Source organism: Trachypithecus francoisi, unplaced genomic scaffold (assembly GCF_009764315.1).
Source record: "Trachypithecus francoisi isolate TF-2019V2 unplaced genomic scaffold, Tfra_2.0 Lachesis_group16, whole genome shotgun sequence".
Taxonomy (NCBI): Eukaryota; Metazoa; Chordata; class Mammalia; order Primates; family Cercopithecidae; genus Trachypithecus; species Trachypithecus francoisi.
In genome coordinates, this window is record NW_022681461.1 from 49,105,053 (window position 1) to 49,127,712 (window position 22,660).

The 22,660-nt window shown below is 40.0% G+C and overlaps 1 protein-coding gene, 1 long non-coding RNA gene and 1 other non-coding gene across 7 annotated transcripts in view; all 3 read right to left on the reverse strand.

Annotated features, from left to right (window-relative positions):
• Positions 1-40: 40 nt before the first annotated feature.
• HAUS6 (HAUS augmin like complex subunit 6) overlaps positions 41-22,660 on the reverse strand; it is a 56,206-nt gene continuing 33,586 nt past the window's right edge. For 2 of the 5 annotated variants that reach the window (XM_033237430.1, XM_033237433.1), the window contains 6 exons: positions 19,173-19,254; positions 11,970-12,036; positions 11,468-11,653; positions 7,340-7,475; positions 5,214-6,254; positions 41-3,318 (listed from right to left, as the gene is read on the reverse strand). In XM_033237430.1, the coding sequence (XP_033093321.1) occupies positions 3,257-3,318; positions 5,214-6,254; positions 7,340-7,475; positions 11,468-11,653; positions 11,970-12,036; positions 19,173-19,254 (1,574 nt within the window). In that variant the 3' untranslated portion in view covers positions 41-3,256. The remainder of the gene's footprint in view (positions 3,319-5,213; positions 6,255-7,339; positions 7,476-11,467; positions 11,654-11,969; positions 12,037-19,172; positions 19,255-22,660) is intronic. The other 3 variants (XR_004443493.1, XM_033237432.1, XM_033237431.1) reach the window with 3 other exon arrangements.
• LOC117098616 lies at positions 3,949-5,205 on the reverse strand. The gene is made up of 2 exons (XR_004443494.1): positions 4,905-5,205; positions 3,949-4,590 (listed from the first exon to the last, which is right to left on the reverse strand). It is a non-coding gene; the product is annotated as an uncharacterized LOC117098616 (long non-coding RNA).
• Positions 12,110-12,240, reverse strand: LOC117099497. The gene has a single exon (XR_004443834.1).

Sequence of the window (22,660 nt, forward strand, 5' to 3'; positions counted from 1 at the left end):
TAGTTCTTTTTGATATTATACAGGAAATTCCAGAGCCAGATAGTATAAAGTATTTATTGAAAACAACAGTATTTAAAATATTTACAAAGACTCCCATAGAGGATTCTCAAATATTTTCAACTTAGGATGCGGACTTGCTATTCACAGTGCTTAAACAAAAAGGTGATCTCTAGAGCAACTATATATCTGCAACATAAAAGAAACATTTACTTCAAAACTTCTACATTGAGGAAAACATCATTAAACGTATTTTAATTTTAGTACACTCACAGTAGGAAGATAATAGTCTGCTTTTACACAGGTCTCCAGAATTCCTGTTTTTCCTTTAGATAAATTTGACTTCACAGTCAAGAAACTCATGGTAAAGAAAAGGTTTCAAAATACTCGTATTTTTGTTTTCAGTTCAATTTCCCCCAAATGTTAACTTCAACTATTCTTTATTCCACTTGATGACATTTTTCATGTTTAGCAACATTATATGGTGGTTCTCTTTAAACATTTAAAATAACTAGAACATTTTAACATTATCTCAGGTTTCAAGCTGATGTAGAAGTCAGTTTATACACCTTTGTATCTTACAGTGAACAAAACAGTACATTCTATATAATGTCTGATATGAATGTAATGAGAAATCCACTTACAGTAATGAATTAGCTCTCTTTACCATTTATTCCATGATATAAGAGGCAAACTAAACAATTCCAAAACTTAAATAATTGATAAAGATGACACATGGCCTTGGGGTATCTATGTGTGAATACATACTCCCGACACACATTTACATAGGTGTGTATGTATTTATGTATGTATGTATATATTGCTATAACTAGAGAAACCACATGCAACCATAAAAAATATATAATAAAATCAATTAGTGGGACATAAAATGAATAAAAAGTTAAGATAAACCATAGGAGATTTCAGAGAAGGAACAGGCACATGGATATAAAAAGCGTGGATTAAGACTTCAAGGTGGAAGTGACATTTTTTCTGAGGCTTAAAAGAGAGCTGTAATTGTGGTGAACCAGTAGAGGAAGGCAAGGTATTCCTGCTTCAGAAAAATTGTAAACCATGACCTCTAAAGACCCATGCTCACTGAAGCATTTCAGTAAAAAAAAAATGGGAGATTACAGCGGAAGGGGGAATAGAAGAAATCTGCTATAGGGGAACTTACATGCCTTTAAATTTGAACTCTGTTTTAGAATTAACAATGAACCATTGGTGGAATTTTAGGCAAGGAAGTGACCCAATCAACACAGTTCTTAAGATCAAAAGGTAACTCTGCAGGAGATATTGGATAGGGAAAAGGCTGCAGGCAAAAAGCTGCAATCACTTTGGTTTAGGAGAAGAAAGTGACAGATCTGAGATATTTTTTGTTTATGGTACTGGCATATGAAGAACAGGAAAGAATGCCAAAAACTTTCAGCCTATCACAGGTATAACTCAACAACGTGATTTTTACAAATCCAAAATGTCTACAGACATTCTGCTTGTTTGATTCTCAGTAATTAAGGGTTTCTCAGACTTGAGTGGCGAACTTGAGCTTCCCTATCGATAGTTAACAATCTCTACCGAAGTATATATGTAACAACATACCTGCTTCTTAAAAGTACCACAGGGTTAAATGTGAATCTCTATTTCCTAGCAGCAGTTCTCAAACTCTTTCTTGAGCTTAAGAATTACTAAGGAAGCACATTTGAAATATAATTAAATGAAATAATACACATTAAGTGTCTAGCAATGGGCTTGGCACTTCCAGATGCTGATATGATAGCGTTACATGCTAAGTTAAGATTTTCAGATACCGAGTTTTCTTAAAGCAGACTAAAGGTTTCCCCATAGACCTGCATAGTCCCTGATTTGTTTTATTAACTAATAAAAGAAAACAGCAACTTAGAAGATATTTTTCTTCTCCTTTTCCATTGCAAAGAAGGTAGTTACATGTGCTTCCTTTTGTCTTTTCTCACAAAAAGATGAGCCTTCACACTGGGACAGGATAAACAACTTAGAGAAAGACAGTCTAAGATAAATGAAGAGAGATGAACTATTAAGCCACCTACTTCCATAAATTTCCCCTCCACCTTCTTTCCTTGCCAGTTTTTTGGGGGCTAGTGGACAAGATTTTGATGGTTGTGAGATGGGGACTACAAAGGGTATTGTAGGTACTATCACCCTTCCAGTGCCTGTTCCATTCCTCCTGGTTCACAGAGGGCAATAATAGTATGTGTTCACTTGGATGCTAGACCCAAGTCTTTTCCTAGGCAGGGCACCTGAAGGAGTGAGGCAGGAGACTACAAGTGTGACAAGTTATTTAACTCCAAGTTCAGTTTTCTCAAGTTATTGTGGGGCTATTCTGTAGGGACTGAGGAATTTTGATGGTTATTCCTTATTCCTTTCTCTCAACAGAGAGTACAAAATAACCCAACAACAATAAAACAGACTAATGAAAATTTTAATTTATATTTTTGTTAAAATATAAAAGTAGGATTAAGTTAAATTATCAAAGTCTAAATTAGACTAAATATGTTATACAACCCACTGAATGGATTTATAGTTTGACAGTGTTCCTTACAAGTGTCTACTCATCTTCTTCCATCTTTTTCCTTTTTTTAAATCATTCTGCCCCAGTCTTCACTTAATCATCACATGCACTTTATTGCACCAAACATCACTTCTCAGGATCATTCTACTTGAATAATCATTAAGCCTGTTTAGAGCTTTTCCAGTCTTAAAATTTGTCATCTTGACTACACATCCCAAGGTACTACTTTTCTCAGTTTTTCTGGTTAGCCAGAATGTTCCATAAAGAAACAATAAAAGTTGTATAGTTCTCTAAGATGAAAGATTAGTATATTCAATGGCTATTATATTAACCACTTAGTGAACATACAACAAAAACTACTCATTCTTATATTAATTGACTGAAGTTATAACATAAGAAATTAGTTACACTACTACTTTGTCATTCACTTAATGCTTACAAGATTACTCAAGAAATCAAAATGGCTTCCCATTGCTTGATGTTTGTTTTCCAAATACTTCACATTTCAATCTCATATACCTACAAAGAGAAAAAATCCAAACATACTTTCCTTACCTAAAAATACTAAAGAAGGCTAAAAGGCATTTGGAATTTTTTTAAAACTCTGAAAAACAGTGTTACACTTCCAACATGTATTTAAGTTATAATTCAGTTTCTATCCTGTGGCATAGCTTCAGTTTAAGTGCATCATAGTTATATTAAATAGGTATGTCTTCATCTTGTCAAGTCAGACGGTGGTTCTTTTGCATCAAGGCTCTTATTCAAAATGTCTTCTTCTGTAAATTGATTTTTAAAAAAAAGTACAAGCAAACATTACAAAGAAAAATAAATAGAACAGATTCCAAGCAGTAGCAAATTTTAGTCAAGATAAAAAGTTCATAGTTTTGCAAATACTCGATTATGATAAAATTATTATTATTCTCACCAAAGTACTCTCTTTCTCCAGAGATCAATACATTCCTCCTAGAATACTTCTCTTTTTTTTTTTTTTTTTTTTTTCTGTGACAGGGTCTTGCTCTGTCACCCAGGCTGGAGTGCAGTGGCGCAATGGCAGCTCACTCCAGCCTCAAACTCCCAGGCCCAAGCAATCCTCCCACCTCAGCCTCCTGCGTACCTAGGACCACAGGCATGTGCCAACACGCCCAGCTAATTTTTTAATTTTTTGTAGAGACATAGTCTCCCTGTGTTGCTGAGGCTGGTGTTGAACTCCTGGGTTCAAGTAATCCTCCCATCTAGGCCTCCCAAAGTGCTGGGATTGCAGGCGTGAGCCACTGTGCCCAGCCAAATACTTTTCAATATAGCAGTCAGTGTATAACTATTATGGGCAAATCAGAGTGATACATAATGAATCTGTATCACCAGATCCTTATCTCTCCTAATGAGCTACAAGAGTGATTTTTTTAACCTTTTATGAGGAAAACATTCAAACATACAAAACTTATAAGAACTATGATTAACTCAATGTATCCATCACCTAGCTTCAATAATTATTAATATTAACTGTTATGAACTGAATTAATACCCCGTTGAAGTTCTAACCCCAGTAACCTCAGAATGTGACCTTATTTGGAAATATGGTCATTACAGATACAATTAGCTAAGTAAGATGAGGTCATACTGGAGTAGGGTGACCCATTAAGTAGCTAATATGACTGTGTCCTTATAAGACACATACACACACAAGGGAAGAATACCATGTGACAATGGAGGCAAAGATTAGAATTACACTGCCACAAGCCAAGGAATGCCTGGTGCTACCAAAGGCTAGAAGAGGCAAAGAAGGATCCTTTTCTAGTGGCTTCAGAGGGAACATGGCCCTGTCAACACCTTGATTTTGGACATCTAGCCTCTAGAACTTACTGTCTTCAGAGACAACAAATTTCTGCTGTTCCAAGCCACCCACTTTATGGTGCTTTGTTATGGCAGCCCTAGGAAACTAATACACTGACCTGGCTTCTTTTATTTCTACACCCCACTCCCAGATACTACACCATTACAGTGATGATATTTAAAATTGGGTTTCTGAAGTTTTTAAAAACCACCTTCCACTGGGCAAGATTTTTTTTTTTTTTTTTTTTTTTTTTTTTTTTTTTTGAGGTGGAGTCTCGCTCTGTCGCCCAGGCTGGAGTGCAGTGGCCGGATCTCAGCTCACTGCAAGCTCCGCCTCCCGGTTTACGCCATTCTCCTGCCTCAGCCTCCCAAGTAGCTGGGACTACAGGCGCCCGCCACGTCGCCCGGCTAGTTTTTGTATTTTTAGTAGAGACGGGGTTTCACCGTGTTAGCCAGGATGGTCTCGATCTCCTGACCTCGTGATCCGCCCGTCTCGGCCTCCCAAAGTGCTGGGATTACAGGCTTGAGCCACCGCGCCCGGCCACTGGGCAAGATTTTGATGACAATTACTTTTCAGTCATTTGTATTATAAAAGCAGTAAGTTTCAGGTTGGGGGGGCTTTTTTTTCCCACCCGTGTCTCAAATCAATTGTAACTACATATACATAAACAGAGATTCTGAAAGGACCTTTACAGTGAGGGATCATTCCCCTCATCCTAAATGAAAGAAGGAGGAGCACATTAACAATGAAGGTCATGCAGTATCCATTGTGTACTGGTTTTATCAAAAGTTGAGAGAAAACTTCAACAGGTGAATATGCATAGGTCTAGTTAAACCTTACCTTTTAAATTAGGTAGTTCTCCAAGACTACTTGATATTGTGGTCCTCAACCTTTGTTCCACTGGAGAAAACTTAATTAGTGGTGAAAGAGACCGTTTTCTTTCACTGATGGACATGGGTAAAGATGTCTTTGTATGGTCAGTATGCAAATCACGGGTGTCCAAAAAGTTAAGCATATCATCTGTTTGTACATTTTGGGGAGTAGGGCTCAATTCTGGTTTGTGTCTTTCGGGTGTTTGGGAATTCAAGAGGCAAGATTCTTCTCTTTTCTTGGAAAGAGATTTCTTCAGAGCCTCATATCTACTGCGAAGAGCCTGTAAATTGAAGTCTGATTCTGGAGTAGTCTGTCTCCCTCCCACAACACCTTCTAGAAGAATGCCACCATGCATAGGACTATTTGGCTCCAGTTTAAAATTGGCCTCTGAACTACTGGAACTATTAAAACTTAGGTGACCAACTTCTTCCGGAAGAGTTTCATGTAATATGCCAAAATCATTATCTTTAAAACTCTTAGAACTAATTCCACTTGGTATCTGAAAAGAGTTCCACAATATAGTTTTATTTGTGGAAGGTTTGTTACAAGAAACTTCTAAGTGGTCCAGTATTTTCATAAACTCCTCTTCACTGCCACCCATCACATCTATCCTATTGCCAACAGCAGGGGAGAATGTCTCCATTTGGCTAGTTTCTGAAAGCTTGGTGAAGGCTAAACATTCCAAATCTTGCTTGCAAATTACTTTCTTATTTAACAAATCTGATTGATTTTGTGTTGGTGGTTCATCTATGTGACTGGTCAGCACAGGTTTCTGAGGCATACACTTGCAATCTGAAACAACTTTCTCTTCAGTCGAACGAGACTGGCCAAAATCTGACACAGTGGTTTCTAAGAGAAAATCGTCCATGCTAAATTCTCTTTGACTGTGCAACACAGGTAATGATTCTGGCAATACTTCTCTATGTTCAGCATCCATTTGAGTTGGTTCTGCAGTTCTGTTTTCTTCCATTTCAATAGCTTTTCTCCATGAGCTCCTAATTTCAGTTACTACAATTAAAGGTGAGAAAAACACAATTTACTAACATTCCCAAACACAGAGCATGCAATGAATCATTTTATTTCTAACACTGAAGATAAAGCTCCTGACTCAGTATGTGTTCCATAAATATACTGGTTGGATGACAAGGCTCCACAATGTAACCAATCCTAACACCAAAGAACCCCATCTCCAACTGATCACATACAAATAAACACATAGAAAGACAGCTGTTCTTAAAATGTGCATCAATTTTTATGCAGCACATATGAATTACATGTATTAAAAAGACCTTTTCTTGTCCATCTAAGCCACAGTTTGGCAAACATTTTCTATAAGGACCAGATAGTAATATTTTAGGCTTTGCAGGTCATCCATTCTATCAACTACTTAACTCTGCCATGATAGCATGAAAGTAGCCATAAACAATGTCAACAAATGAAAATGCTTATGTTCAATATAATTTTATATACAAAAACACACAAGGTGGGGCCAAATTTGGTTCACAGGCTATAGTTTGCTGACCTTGGCTGTGGCTCAGTCCAAACTGAATTATATCAGCAGCAGAATAGAAATTATTTAATCAACCAAGATGATGTGCCTACCTAAGGACACCAATATCAGAACTTTGCCTACACAAATTACAAGTTATAGCTAAAAAGGTATTGGGCAGTTTAACTCATTTGGGAGGGGTAAAGACCTCCACACACATGGTTTATGGCTAATGTTTCTGGTTGATGACTGGCAGAACACAGCCTATGTACTCTATAAATACGTGGATCACAGGTCAGACCAGGAGGCAAGAGATTTTTTTTTTAATGCTCAAATAAGATCTTTCTAGATAAAAGCAAAGTAAACAACAAAGACAAAATTGTATATTATCAAAATTTTATATCTCTATATACTGAGTACACTAAAGGCACAAAATACTGCTAAAAGACTGTTATGTGAGAATGCCCACACTTAGTATGTCGAGTACAACAGCATAAATAAAGAACCATTGGCAACTAAGCTAAAAAGATCTGTCAGGTCATGGTTCTAACAGTGGTTATGTCAAAGAAAGAAAAAAGAGTAACAGAAAGCATTATTAACTTACTCAAGTTTTCTGGAGTACGGGGAATCTGATTCCTTGTTAAGAAGGGGTTAGAACCCAGAGAGTCAATTAGTTCCTCTAATTTTATTTCATTTCCTTCAGAGAGTTGTGGTGAATCAGATAAAACTGCTCTGGCAATCTAAACCAGAAAAGAAAAAGTAAAGCAAAGATTACCAAGCCCATTGTAGAATGCAACAAAACCCCTGATAAGGATAATAAGCACTTCACAGTCAGCAGCCCCTCCCATTGCAGACAACACAAAAAATAAGCAACAAAGAAGTTCCCAAACAACTCTGTATAGACCATCTAGGTACAATCCTGTAAAATGAAACACTGTAGTATTTCCTCATCTTAAATGGATAGCTCATTATAAAGGAGAGAATAGATAAGAACCTTACACCGGGAAGATTTAGCGGCAGTTCCAATTGTGCAGTGACCTAAGCTGCTGTCCACCACAACTGTAAGCTTGCCAGCTCTGTATTCACTAAAATAACTAGTTTTAAAGGAAGCAGACTCTTCTCAATTTGCACAGCAACACCTCTATTAAGAAACAGAATCATTCTGACAACATACCTCTTCACCAGAAACCTCATTATCAGATCTAAATTACTGAAAAAAGTATAGGTACATTCTAAAACAGAAACGTATCCAATATCAAAATAGTGCTCTCTATTAAGTATCAATAAAACTGAAAAAGAAAAAACATGCAAATTAAAAACTCTGCCCCCGACATCACTAAAAAATAAACTTCTGGAAGCCATAATTAAATTGGCCCAAGAGGCCAGGCATGGTGGCTCACGCCTGTAATCCCAGCACTTTGGAAGGCTGAGACAGGTGGATCACTTCAGGTCAGGAGTTCGAGACCAACCTGACCAACATGGAGAAACCCCATCTCTACTAAAAATACAAAATGAGCTGGGCATGGTGGCGCATGCCTGTAATTCCAGCTACTCGGTAGGCTGCGGCAGGAGAATCGCTTGAACCTGGGAGGCGGAGGCTGTGGTGAGACGAGATCGTGCCATTGCACCCCAACCTGGGCAACAAGTGCAAAACTCTGTCTCAAAAAAATAAAATAGGCCGGGCGCAGTGGCTCAAGCCTGTAATCCCAGCACTTTGGGAGGCCGAGACGGGCGGATCACAAGGTCAGGAGATCGAGACCATCCTGGCTAACATGGTGAAATTCCGTCTCTATCAAAAATACAAAAAACTAGCCGGGCGAGGTGGCAGGCGCCTGTAGTCCCAGCTACTCGGGAGGCTGAGGCAGGAGAATGGCGTAAACCCAGGAGGCGGAGCTTGCAGTGAGCTGAGATCCGGCCACTGCACTCCAGCCTGGGCGACAGAGCAAGACTCCGTCTCAAAAAAACAAAAAAACAAAAAAATAAAATAAATAAAATGAAAAATACAAATAAAATTGGCCCATAGAAAAAAAGGACTTCTCCTTCAAAAAAACAGAGTGCTTCTGGGAATTCAAACACTAAATATCCCCTGTCATAAATACTCTTAAAGAAAATTAATTTTACTTTCAGAGCTTCATGAAATTTTAAGACCTTTCTCTTCTATCTGATCCCATTGCTAATATAAATTATTTTAATCAGAAAATGTGTTTTTCCCTTCAAAATTAGGAAAGTAAAAAAGACTAACCATCTTTTCTTTAGTGTAGAGTCAATGAAGAGAAACAATAGAACTTTAGAGATTTAAAAGTACTTAAGGACCATGAAACTAGACCTGTTACAAACAAGAAAAATGACTGACATCCAGTCAGGCATGGTGGCTCATGCCTGTAATCCCAGCAATTTGGGAGGCCAAAGCTAGAGGATCACTTCAGGCTACGGGTTCGAGACCAGCCCGGGCAAAAGAGTGAGTCTCCAACTCTACAAAAAATAAAAAACTTATTAGCCAGACGAAGTTGTGCTCGCCTACAGTCATAGCTGTTTGGAAGGCTGAGGTGGAAGGATCCCTTGAGCTCAGGAGCTCGGGGTTACAGCGAGCTATAATTGCACAACTGCACTCCAGCTTGGGTGACAGAACAAGACCCTGTCTTAAAAGGAAAAAGAAAAATGTCTGACATCCAGTTCTCTTATTTGGACAATGCTCATTTAGTTTGATCGGGAATGCAATAAAGGAGGGAAGTCTAATACCTGAATTAATATCCACTAAACCAAATTTTTCTTTCAGTCTCTCAGGAATAAAAAGTAACAATGACTTTCTGGCTGCTTAACCAAATCCAAGCAATGCTAAAGCATGTTATGGGAAACGTATTAAAAATAACATTAACAAATAACTTCAGAATTTAACTTGCGTGAACTGAGTTCTGTAATGCTGACCAATGGTAGCACTGTGTGGTCACTTACCAGTGAAAAGCAGAATAGTGTTAAGGGATGGGGCTGGTTAGGAAAATCAAGTTCATGAACAACAATGCATCTAATCACTTTTGAAATATTTTAGATAGCAAAAAGAACAAAACCTACACTCAGTGATATGATACTGCAATGTGTTCTAATATTCAAAAAAAGAGGAAACTCAGCTAAGCAACAAACAACAATGACAAAATATTTTAATAAAGTATAAACCCTGGGTACATTTATCTAACTATGTAATGGTTAATCTCCAAAATTTCAGGCCGGGCGCGGTGGCTCAAGCCTGTAATCCCAGCACTTTGGGAGGCCGAGACGGGTGGATCACAAGGTCAGGAGATCGAGACCATCCTGGCTAACACGGTGAAACCCTGTCTCTACTAAAAAATACAAAACACTAGCCGGGCGAGGTGGCCGGCGCCTGTAGTCCCAGCTACTCGGGAGGCTGAGGCAGGAGAATGGCGTAAACCGGAAAGGCGGAGCTTGCAGTGAGCCGAGATCCGGCCACTGCACTCCAGTTTGGGCGACAAAGCGAGACTCGGTCTCTTAAAAAAAAAAAAAAAAAAGGCCGGGCGCGGTGGCTCAAGCCTGTAATCCCAGCACTTTGGGAGGCCGAGGCGGGCGGATCACAAGATCAGGAGATCGAGACTATCCTGGCTAACACGGTGAAACCCCGTCTCTACTAAAAAATACAAAAAACTAGCCGGGCGAGGTGGCAGGTGCCTGTAGTCCCAGCTACTCGGGAGGCTGAGGCAGGAGAATGGCGTGAACCCGGGAGGCGGAGCTTGCAGTGAGCTGAGATCTAGCCAGTGCACTCCAGCTTGGGTGACAGAGCGAGACTCCGTCTCAAAAAAAAAAAAAAAAATCTCCAAAATTTCTCAAATGTATCATTTGTATACTTTCAGGTAATGTTTAAAGAATGGAGCCGGGCGCGGTGGCTCAAGCCTGTAATCCCAGCACTTTGGGAGGCCGAGACGGGTGGATCGCGAGGTCAGGAGATCGAGACCATCCTGGCTAACACGGCGAAACCCCGTCTCTACTAAAAAATACAAAAAAACTAGCCGGGCGAGTTGGCAGGCGCCTGTAGTCCCAGCTACTCGGGAGGCTGAGGCAGGAGAATGGCGTAAACCCGGGAGGCGGAGCTTGCAGTGAGCTGAGATCCGGCCACTGCACTCCAGCCTGGGCGACTGCGAGACTCCGTTTCAAAAAAAAAAAAAAAAAAAAGAATGGGAAGTGGGTTCTACATCACAGTTGTAATATTAACTAAATAAGTTTATATTGAATCTATTCTCACTTTGGAGGAAAACCAATTTTGCTTTAACCATAATTTTTATTATCTGTAGCCTTCTTTATCCCATATTACTCCAGGTAATCAATAATTAACTGTATTTCACTTAGGATCCCAACACCATTGAGAAAATACTTGTTTTTGATTTTGTTTTTTGAAACAGGGTCTCAGTCTGTCACTCAGGTTAGAGTGCAGGGATGCAAACACAGCTCACTGCAGCCTCAATACCCTGGGCTTTAAGTGATCCTCCACCTCAGCCTCACCAGTAAGTAGCTGGGATTTCAGAGACGTACCACCATGCTCAACTGGTTTTTCTTTTTTACTTTTTTGTAGAGATGGGTTTCACCATGTTGCCCATGCTGGTCTCGAACTTCTGGGCTCAAGTGTTCCTCTTGCCTAAACCTCCCCAAGTGTTCGGATTACAGGCATGAGCCACTGTGCCCATCCAATAACTGATATTTAAGTATACTCATTATAGTCTTTTCTCACCTCTTCTACCAGATGATCTTGCTCTTTTTGAAATGGATCAATTTTTTTAGCTGGCAGAGACCTTCCAAATGCACTACTCTCTGTATTCGTTGCAACATCTAATAATGGAGAATTTTCCACTTCAAATTCTGGTATTTTCTTAGAAATTGCTTCGTTTTTTTCTTTGGGAGTTCTCATCTTTGTGTCCTGAAGAAGACAGATATGTAATGTTAAACCCTTAATAATCATGGCTGATCTTGAAGCTTTCTTCATTAGCAGTTCACTGGTTATCATGAACCTATAAAAGGTTAACATTATTGTGAAATTGTATGTCACTGGCAGATTTAACTAATTCCAATATTCCATTTAGCAATAAGGAATATATAAGTAGATATGGTACAAAATGTACAAATATTAGAAAATGTGAAAACAGAAACTAAATTTAACTGTGGTATCAAAAAAATAAATAATATTTTATAATTTAGTATGGCCAGAATTAATTGAGACTTATTTTAAAATATACCTTTTCAAGTAGTGTAACACTGTTCCTATCTGATGATGAAACTGACTGCAACAAGAAAGAGGCAGGGCTAAAAGGGAAAAAGACAACAAATCCAAGTTATAACGAGGAAAGAATTCCATTCCCTTTACAAGTCTACTCTAAAATGTCTGCCCCGTATCTGTCCGTTACGATTTCACTCAATTCGTCCCGGTCATCAAAAGGCAGTTTATTCTAGGGAGGCATGGTGACAAGCAGAGCAGTATTTCAGCCCAATTTGTGTATCAGCCTCCCAATTATGAAGACTTGACTTACCACATACTGAGTCAAGAGTATGTTGATTTGAAAGAGTTAAATGACAATGCATACTCCACAACCTGAACACAGGTTAAAAACAGATTCAAAACAGAATTGCATTATTACAATGTCACAGGGTCCAAATCACAGTTTCTTTGTAGCAGATCCTTTTTTTTTTTTTTCTGAGACGAGTTTCGCTCTTGTTGCCCAGGCTGGAGTGCAATGGCGCGATCTTGGCTCACCACAACCTCCGCCTTCCAGGTTCAAGAGATTCTCCTGCCTCAGCCTCCCGAGTACCTGGGATTACAGGCATGCACCACAACACCTGACTAACTTTCTATTTTCAGTAGAGACAGGGTTTCTCCATGTTAGTCAGGCTGCTCTCAAACTCCCAACCTCAGGTGATCTGCCCACCTTGGCCTCCCAAAGTCCTAGGATTACAGATGTGAGCCACCACACCCGGCCCAGCAGAGACTTATTTTTAAGATACTTTTGATACTTCATATCCAAAATCAATTTCTCATATGCTAAATTTTACTCTACAGCAAACATGTTACACTTTCACAGTAACGTCACAAGGTTAGAGTTTTAGTTTGCCGCATTCTGTTGTATTTCTTAATCTTTTGTATTCCCTTGCCCTTTGGGATAAATATTAAAACTTTATGCAGCTATTCATGCTAATTATAAAATGTTATTAAATTTAAAAATCTTCAAAGAAGTGGTAACTTTTTTACTTTGATCTTAAAAACCTTTAAAAGTTTAAAGCCTAAAGCTTTTCTACTCTAGTTAATATAAGACAGGATTATTAAGACCACTTTCAACAACATGCATGTTGGTACTTTCCTTTCTTCTTATAACTAGAAGTACAAAATTAATAGCATTGCAAATATTTTATATCATAGTAAATGTAATTTTCAAACTTTTTCAAATATGCACTCTTAAGAGTCTTTGTCTATGTTCCAAACATAATTCAAAATCACTGCAATCACTCAAGCTTCAACATAGCATTGACAAAATATAACCCAGATATCAAAGGCAAAAGACTGACCATCTACTAGATTTTGGGAAAACCTTTACATTAAAATTATCATAAAGCCCACTGAAATAGAGTCAGCAATCTATGGACCAATGCCACTAAGGTGCCACCACCACAAGAAGGTAAGGACAAAGGCTATGTCTTTCCCTAAGGCTATTCCCAGAGACTAACACAGTGGTTGGTAGTACAATACATACATGTTAACTGTTTGATGGACTGATGGAATCGATGAGTAAATGCCACTTGAGAATGGGGTTCTAGAGGTGACAAGTGTTTCCATTTGAATGATTCTTGTGGAACCTTATGACAGAGAACAATGGAAACATTCTGTACCCTCCCCTCTCTCATTTCTGAACTGGCAACATGCTATTAAGCCTGCTAACATCGTAATCTAAGACAACTTTAAAGCAGCCCTGGCTCAGTCTGTATACTTCATCCATTTGCCATGCCAAGATTGAGGCCCATGAAATCCTAGCACTGTAACAAAACAAAGAAAAGATGGTGATCCCATTGTGGAAATTTATCCTAAGGGAAGAACACAGAGGAAAAAAGAGGAACACACTTTTTATAGTAGTAAAAAATAAAACTGAGAGAAAATTCGAGTCTAAAAATAAATGCAGTGTTACAAAGCTATTATCAATGAAAATTGGTAAATATGTTATTTAAACATACAGCCAAAAAAATCACAACCATTTATACTACGTTAATGTTTTAAAATTTGGGGCTGGGCGTGGTGGCTCACACCTGTAATCCCAGCACTCTGGGAGGCTGAGGCAGGCAGATCACCTGAGGTCAGGAGTTCAAGACCAGCCTCGCCAACATGGTGAAACCCCATATCTACTAAAAATACAAAAATTAGCCAGGTGTAGTCATGGGTGCCTGTCATCCCAGCTATTTGGGAGGCTGAAGCAAGAGAATTGCTTGAACCCGGGAGGTGGCAGTTGCAGTGAGCCGAGATCGTGCCACTGTACTCCAGCCTGGGCAACAGGAGCAAAACTCCGTCTCAAAAATAAATAAATAAATAAAATTTTGTACTTTAGAATTTTGCATTTTAAAATCTGTATTTAGATTGTATCCATCCTTTGATTACAGCTTTTTTTTTTTTTTTTTTGAGACAGACTCTCACTTTGTCATCCACGCTGGAGTACAGTGGTGGGATCCTGGCTCACTGCAACCTCCATCTCCTGGGTTCAAGCACTTCTGCCCCAGCCTCCTGTGTAGCTGGAATTACAGGTGCCGACCACCACACCCAGCTAATTTTTGCAGTTTTAGTAGAGACAGGGTTTCACCCTGTTGGCCAGGCTGGTCTCAAACTCCTGACCTCAGGTGATCTGCCTGCCTCAGCATTCCAAAGTGCTGGGATTACAGGCTTGAGCCACCATGCCCAGCTAGAGCTAAATTTATATATGGTGGTATACAAAGCCTAGAAAAGTACTTGGCAGGGAAAAATGTTACAAGTGATTCCTTAAAAACTTTAACCACTTATTTCTTATTTTGATTTGCTGTTGTTGTTATATCAATAATTAGGAGAAAAATAAAAATAGAAACTATAAAAAGAGAAAGATATGAGACTAGAACTCAATTTCTAACACAAATGATGTTTAGCTGGCATGTATGCAAGATCATACTGCCCTCCTTGTCTTTGAAATGTGGTATAGGAGAAAACATAGAAGTTAGATGTCTAGAACAACAGCATCATTACCATTAGAAATATCATGGAACCCGCCCCCACACACACACACACAGACACAAAAAGCCACTGCAAAGAAAGCTAATGCTCACAGTGTACAGCAAAGGCATCACCAATTGCTGAATTCTGGTTTTAAGTATAATGCAGCCTCCATGAGCTCGCTCTGATCAGAACCAGAAATGAAAGCCAGGCAAGGTGGCTCACATCTAAAATCCTAGCATTTTGGGAGGCCGGGGTGGGAGGATCACTTGAGCTCAGAAGTTTGAGACCAACCTAGGCAACATAGTGAGACTTCATCTCTAAAAAAAAAATAATAATTAGCTGGGTGTGGAGGCACATGCCTGCACTCCTAGCTACTTGGGTAGCTGAGATGTAAGGATCACTTGAGCCCAGGAGATCAAGGCTGCAGTGAGCTGTGATTGCACCACTGCACTCCTGCCTGGGTAGCAGAGCAAGACCCTTCTCAAAAAAACAAACAAAAAAAAAAGCCAGCAATGAGATTTATGGAAAAGACTACATATCTTTTGGTATCCGTGAATGACAACTGCATGTGATAGGGCTAATAACACTCTAAAAACTACATTCTTTCCATTTTTTAAGTTGAATGGTTATATTGATCATATCCACATATGAATTCCCCAGTTAACTACATTGTTACTGATAAAAGATGATGTATTGCAGATAAAATAGTGGAATTGCTGAACTACATGCAAAAAAGGTATTCTTTTCTTTCATTAAGTACAGTCCATCTACGTTACGTATTACTGATGGAACATTTAACTACATATACCTTTAACAGTGAAGAATTCTGAGCAGACTACTTCCATGTCCCAGGAACTTAGCTTTTCACAGTCCTTCTGTTCTGTCCCGCTATCTAGCAATAATAATCTTTCATATCCCATTAACCATTTATCCCTCACCACCAAGCCTTCCCCTTCCTCCCTTCAATATCTCAAATCTATAATTAAAATAATCAGAATATAACTAAAAGATCCAGGAGCTTAGAAGACAGATATGGAAATCAAAGTATATCTAATACAAGTTCTTTTTCCTATATTAAGAGTTTCCACCTCTGGGCGCGGTGGCTCAAGCCTGTAATCCCAGCACTTTGGGAGGCCTAGACGGGCGGATCACGAGGTCAGGAGATCGAGACCATCCTGGCTAACATGGTGAAACCCCGTCTCTACTAAAAAATACAAAAAACTAGCCAGGCGAGGTGGCGGGCGCCTGTAGTCCCAGCTACTCGGGAGGCTGAGGCAGGAGAATGGCGTAAACCCAGGAGGCGGAGCTTGCAGTGAGCTGAGATCCGGCCACTGCACTCCAGCCCCGGCGACAGAGTGAGACTCCGTCTCAAAAAAAAAAAAAAAAAAAAAAAAGAGTTTCCATTTGAACTAAATTGTTAGGGATTGAGTTTCTGGCTCCTGTAGAATTCTGATAGTATCTTGGTACAAAATTCTTCAAAAAAGAATCTTTTTTTTTTTCTTTCTTTTCAGTTGGAGTTTCACTCTTGTTGTCCAGGCTGGAGTGCAATGGTACAACCGCAGCTCACCACAACCTCTGCCACCCGGGTTCAAGCAATTCTCCTGTCTCAGGCTCCCAAGTAAGTAGCTGGGATTAGGCATGAACCACCACACCCAGCTAATTTTTGTATTTTAAGCAGAGATCGGGTTTCACCATGTTGGTTAGGCTGGTCTCGAACTCCTGACCTCAGGTGAGCCACCCACCTCAGCTTCCTAAAGTGCTAGGACTACAGGCATGAGCCACCGCACCAGGCCCAAAAAAAAAAAAAAAAAAAAGTATCCTGAGGTCCAATGGGGTTCATGAATAAAATCTGCTATCTGTATTAATCTAGTATCCCCATCAATCTGTAGTCCAGCAAAACACCTTAATCAAAATATTTAATTTGCTCTCAAGGAAAGACAAATCAAAAACTTAATTGAGTTTGGGAAGCACCAATCATACCCTCCCCCAGCCTGCCATAAAAAGAATTGTGATATGTGTGTAAAATGGGTAGACCAGTAACTTTACTATCCCTTCAACACCAGGTCCTCACGGAAGATTTCATTATTTTTCTTTAGGCACTCAAAAAATTAACATCAAATCCAGATAGACTAAAACATAGTTCTTCCACAACTAGTCCTGACTGCCTATGAACTAGATCACTGCAGAACCAATTACCAATAACTCAATTTCACAAAAAAAGGTTTAACTCTGGTTAGTGTTACAGTTTTTACTAAGACTATATAGAATGATGAGTGATTCAATTCATTTAAAATTTAGGATTTTCTTTTATAATTTTCCAAAGTATTTTACTTTCATCTGTCCCTCATCTACTTGGGAAAGTTGTAATGAAAGACACCTATGTAGGCTAAAAAACAATAAAACAGCTGGGGGCAGTGTCTCAAGCCTGTAATCCCAGCACTTTGGGAGGCTGAGACGGGTGGATCACGAGGTCAGGAGATCGAGACCATCCTGGCTAACACAGTGAAACCCCGTCTCTACTAAAAAATACAAAACACTAGCCGAGCGAGGTGGCGGGCGCCTGTAGTCCCAACTTGGGAGGCTGAGGCAGGAGAATGGCGTAAACCCGGGAGGCGGAGCTTGCAGTGAGCTGAGATCCGGCCACCACACTCCAGCCTGGGCGACAGAGCAAGACTCCATCTCAAAAAAAAAAAAAAACAATAAAACAAAAAAAAAAACCAAATACAGGAAAGTTTCTTCGTGTTTGATTGCTACTTAATAATGCTTAATTTCAATAAAGAAATAATATATTCCCCAATCGGATTACAAACATTTAGTTCACAGATTTTTTGCTCATAAAATCTGTAATCAGTCCAAAATGGGATAATAGAGAAAAAAAAAAGGCAATAAAGAAAATAGGAATATTACTGAAGGAAGTTAGAACAAAATTCAGTTTTTTCATATGTTAAATCTGGTAGTTACAGTAAATCAGAAGTTTTCCAATTTTTTTTAAGCATGGAACTCTTTTGACCAAATAGTTTACCAAACACCCCAATGTATAATATATATAAAAGAGCAAGTTGCCCAGGCTAACGTGGGAAAAGGTTGGACCAGCCACAGGTTACATTACATTCATCCACAGCACCAAATGGCACTATAGGATATAGTCTGAAAACTATCTGGACAAGATGATCTCAAAGGCCCCCAAACACTTGAACTTAGAGCAGTTTCAAAAAAGTTCACATACATAAAAAGGCAAAAACTCCCAAATTTGCATTAGATAATTTCCAAATAATCCCCACGAAACCCAATATTTAGATAAAGAATAGAAGGGGAAAAAATACCCATGTATCATAAATGTTGGATCTTTTCTGAAAATGTGAGTCTATAGTAGAAAAATATTGTCCAGTTAAAAGGGCAAAACTGGCCGGGCGCTGTGGCTCACATCTGTAATCACGGCACTTTGGGAGGCCAAGGAGGGCTGATCACCTGAGATCAGGAGTTCGAGACCAGCCTGGCCAACATGGTGAAACCCCATCTCTACTAAAAATACAAAACTTAGCTGGGCGTGGTGGCAGGCACCTGTAATCCCAGCTACTCAGGAGGTAGCTTGCACCCAGCAGGAAAACCGTTTCACTCCAGGAGGCAGGGAGGTTGCAGTGGGCCAAGATAGCGCCACTGCACTCCAGCCTAGGAGACGAGAGCAAGAGTCCGTTTCAAAAAAAAAGGCGGGGGGGGGGGGGGCAAAATTATGCACTATCCCAGAGTAAGTAAGACTGGAAACTGTTTTAAGATGGGAATAAAATTAATATAAAAAATATAAAAATCAAATTTGGATCAGGCATAGGGGGGTAATGACCATAATCCCAGCACTTTGGGAGGCCTAGGCAGGAGGATCACTTGAGGCCAAGAGTCAAAGACTAGCCTCTACAACCTAGAAAGACCACACCTTTTGTTTTTCCTTTTAGAACAGACAGGGTCTTGCTATGCCTGGACTGGTCTAGAATTCCTGGGCTCAAGCGATCTTCCCACCTCAGCCTCCCAAAGTGCTAGGATTACAGGAGTGAGCCACTACATCCAGTGATTGGTGCATTTTTACAATCCTCTTGTAAGACAGAAAAGTTCTCCAAGCCCCCAGCCAACCCAGAAGTCCAGCTGGCTTCATCTCTCAGTCCCATCTGTATTTTTTATGAAATAAGAGTTTTTTTTACTGTTTAAGAAAAGAAAATCAAATTTGGTTTACCTGTTGGCTAGATCATGTAGAGCTGCCAAAGTATTACTGTCTCCTCTGCAACCATTTTCTTGGTTATGTTGCTTATGTGTATCTAAAGAAAATTAAAAATTGATTACTCTTTAATTAGGTTTGTACATTCTAACATTCAAGGATCCCTTGAAATTCTAGAACAACTTCTAAACAGAAGAAAACAGAAAAACCAAAATATGAACACTAATAGGAAAAGATAATTATTCAATTGATAAGTATAAAGTGATGAGCAGAAAAGTAATAGAGAATATCTAGCTTTTATAAAAGAAATGTCGACTAATACTAAACAAGTTTCTCAAAGAATAAGAATCCATAATTCCCCAGTGTTATATGCTTCGTGTTTACAAACACAGATCATGAGATTATCACAAAAGCCAGCAAGGCCAAAAAGTTAGTCTTAGCATATTTCAGTGCACATTTATGATATCAGTCAACCTACATAATTATTCTTCAACCTATGACTGAATAACTACATGCTACTACCATACCCACATGCTACTACCATACAAACAATGGGAGAAAGAAATGAAAGATGGAGACGTTGCCTCTGAAGAGTCAGTCTAGGAAAGGATAGTGATGTGTCAAGTGTTGTTATACTTCTACAGTATTATGACAGAAGTATATACAGAATTTAAGGAGGCAGAGGAGAGACATCCAGCCCAGACTGCGGAGTGGGAAGAAGGCATGAAGGTACTGAGAGAACAAGGTACAAGCTGCTATGATGGAGCACAGGGTACATCCAGTGGAAGCATGGTGGGAAGTAAGACTGATGAAGAAAGCCATGGCTGGATTACAGAAGATCTGATACTCCAAGGGCTTGACCTCTTTCAACATGTTACCTTCTGAAAGGCTTTTCCCAGTTGTATGTGTCCAAAGTGGAACAGAAGCCATAATGAAAGAAGATGACAACATGAAAACCAGGCAGTTACAGAAAAGAAGTAAGGATTAGAGAAGTAAAAAGTATATATCTATGACTACTAAATACTAGACAGACAGGTCAAAAAGCATATTAAACATAATGAAAAGATAATCAGTGAGTTATAGGAGCGATCTAAAGCAAATACCTAGAATGAAGCCATGAGATACAAAAAAGTTGTAAATATGAATGAGAAGTTAAAAGATATGAAAGACAGAATCAGAAGTCCCAACAATAGGAGTTTCAGAAGGAAAGGATCAAAAGAATAAGAGACAAAGTAATATTTTAAGAGATATTGGTGAATAAGTTTCTAAAACTGAAGATACGAGCTTTCAGAATAAATAAGCACACACAAATCCCAAATAGGCTAAATAAAACAAAATTACATTTAGATATATCCCAATGAACCTGTGTAATACAAAAGAAAAATTTTTTTTTTTCTCTTTTTTTTTTTTGAGACAAGTTCTTGCTTTGTCACCCAAGCTGAGTGCAGTAACACAATCATGACTCACTACAGCCTCGACTTCCTGGGCTCAAGTGATACTCCCACTTCAGCCTCCCAAGTAACTGGGGCCACAGGTGCGTGACACCATGCCCAGCTAATTTTTTGTGTTTTTTTTGTAGAGACAGGGTCTCACTATATTGCCCAGGTTGGTCTCCTAGGCTCAAGCAATCCTCCTGCCTCAGCCTCCCAAAGTGCTGGGATTACAGGCGTGAGCCACCACGCCCAGCCAAAGAAAAATCTTAAAAGCAACCAGAAATCAAAAAGTAACTAACTATAAATGGGCCGAGCCCAGTGACTCATGCCTGTAATACCAGCACTTTGGGAGGCCAAGGTGGGAGAATCACCTAAGGTCAGGAGTTCGAGACCAGCCTGGCCAACATGCTGAAACCCCCGTCTCTACTAAAAATGCAAAAGTCAGCTGGGGGTGGCACATGCCTGTAATCCCAGTTACTTGGAAGCCTGAGCTAGGGGACGAGCTTGAACCCAGGAGGGAGAGGTTGCAGTGAGTGGAGATCATGCCATTGCACTCCAGCCTGGGCAACAACAGTGAAACTCCCTCTCAAAAAAAAAAAGAAAAATTAACTCTCACGCCTGTAATCTCAGCACTTTGGGAGGCCAAGGCATGCAGATCACTTGAGGTCAGTGGTTCAACATGGTGAAACCCCATCTCTATTAAAAATACAAAAACTAGCTGGATGTGATGGCACATGCCAGGAATCCCAGCTACACGGGAGGCTTAGGCAGGAGAATTGCTTGAACCTGGGAGGCAGAGGTTGCAGTGAGCTGAGATTGCGCCACTACACTCGAGTCTGGGTAATAAAGACTCTGTTTCAAAAAAAAAAAAAAAAATCAACTACAAATGAATGACAATTAGACCAACAGCAAATAGCCTCAAAAACAACAGAAAACAATGAGATCATATCATCGAAGTCTGAAAGAGAAATAAGTGCCAATCAATCTAGAATTCTATATCCAACTAAACTATCATTCAAAAATTAGTGAAAATGAAGACATTTTCACAAAAAGACTGAGAATTTTACTATTCAGAGTTCAAGAACTAAGCATATACTTTGACATATACTTCTCAAAAGGAGAACAACAAAAGAATAGACCAAAAATGTCACTAATCATGTTGCTCAATTTAAACACAGTAATTGGTTTTTTTTTTTTTTTTTTTTTTTTTTTTTTGAGGCGGAGTCTCGCTCTGTCGCCCGGACTGGAGTGCAGTGGCCGGATCTCAGCTCACTGCAAGCTCCGCCTCCCGGGTTTTTACGCCATTCTCCTGCCTCAGCCTCCCGAGTAGCTGGGACTACAGACGCCCGCCACCTCGCCCGGCTAGTTTTTGTATTTTTTAGTAGAGACGGGGTTTCACCGTGTTAGCCAGGATGGTCTCGATCTCCTGACCTCGTGATCCGCCCGTCTCGGCCTCCCAAAGCGCTGGGATTACAGGCTTGAGCCACCGCACCCGGCTTTTTTTTTTTTTTTTTGAGACAGAGTCTTGCTCTGCCGCCCAGGCTGGAGTGCAGTGGCCGGCTCTCAGCTCACTGCAAGCTCCGCCTCCCGGGTTCACGCCATTCTCCTGCCTCAGCCTACCGAGTAGCTGGGACCACAGGCGCCCGCCTCATCGCCCGGCTAGTTTTTGTATTTTTTAGTAGAGACGGGGTTTCACCGTGTTAGCCAGGATGGTCTCGATCTCCTGACCTCGTGATCCGCCCGTCTCGGCCTCCCAAAGCGCTGGGATTACAGGCTTGAGCCACCGCACCCGGCTTTTTTTTTTTTTTTTTGAGACAGAGTCTTGCTCTGCCGCCCAGGCTGGAGTGCAGTGGCCGGCTCTCAGCTCACTGCAAGCTCCGCCTCCCGGGTTCACGCCATTCTCCTGCCTCAGCCTACCGAGTAGCTGGGACCACAGGCGCCCGCCTCATCGCCCGGCTAGTTTTTTGTATTTTTTAGTAGAGATGGGGTTTCACCGTATTAGCCAGGATGGTCTCGATCTCCTGACCTCGTGATCCGCCCGTCTAGGCCTCCCAAAGTGCTGGGATTACAGGC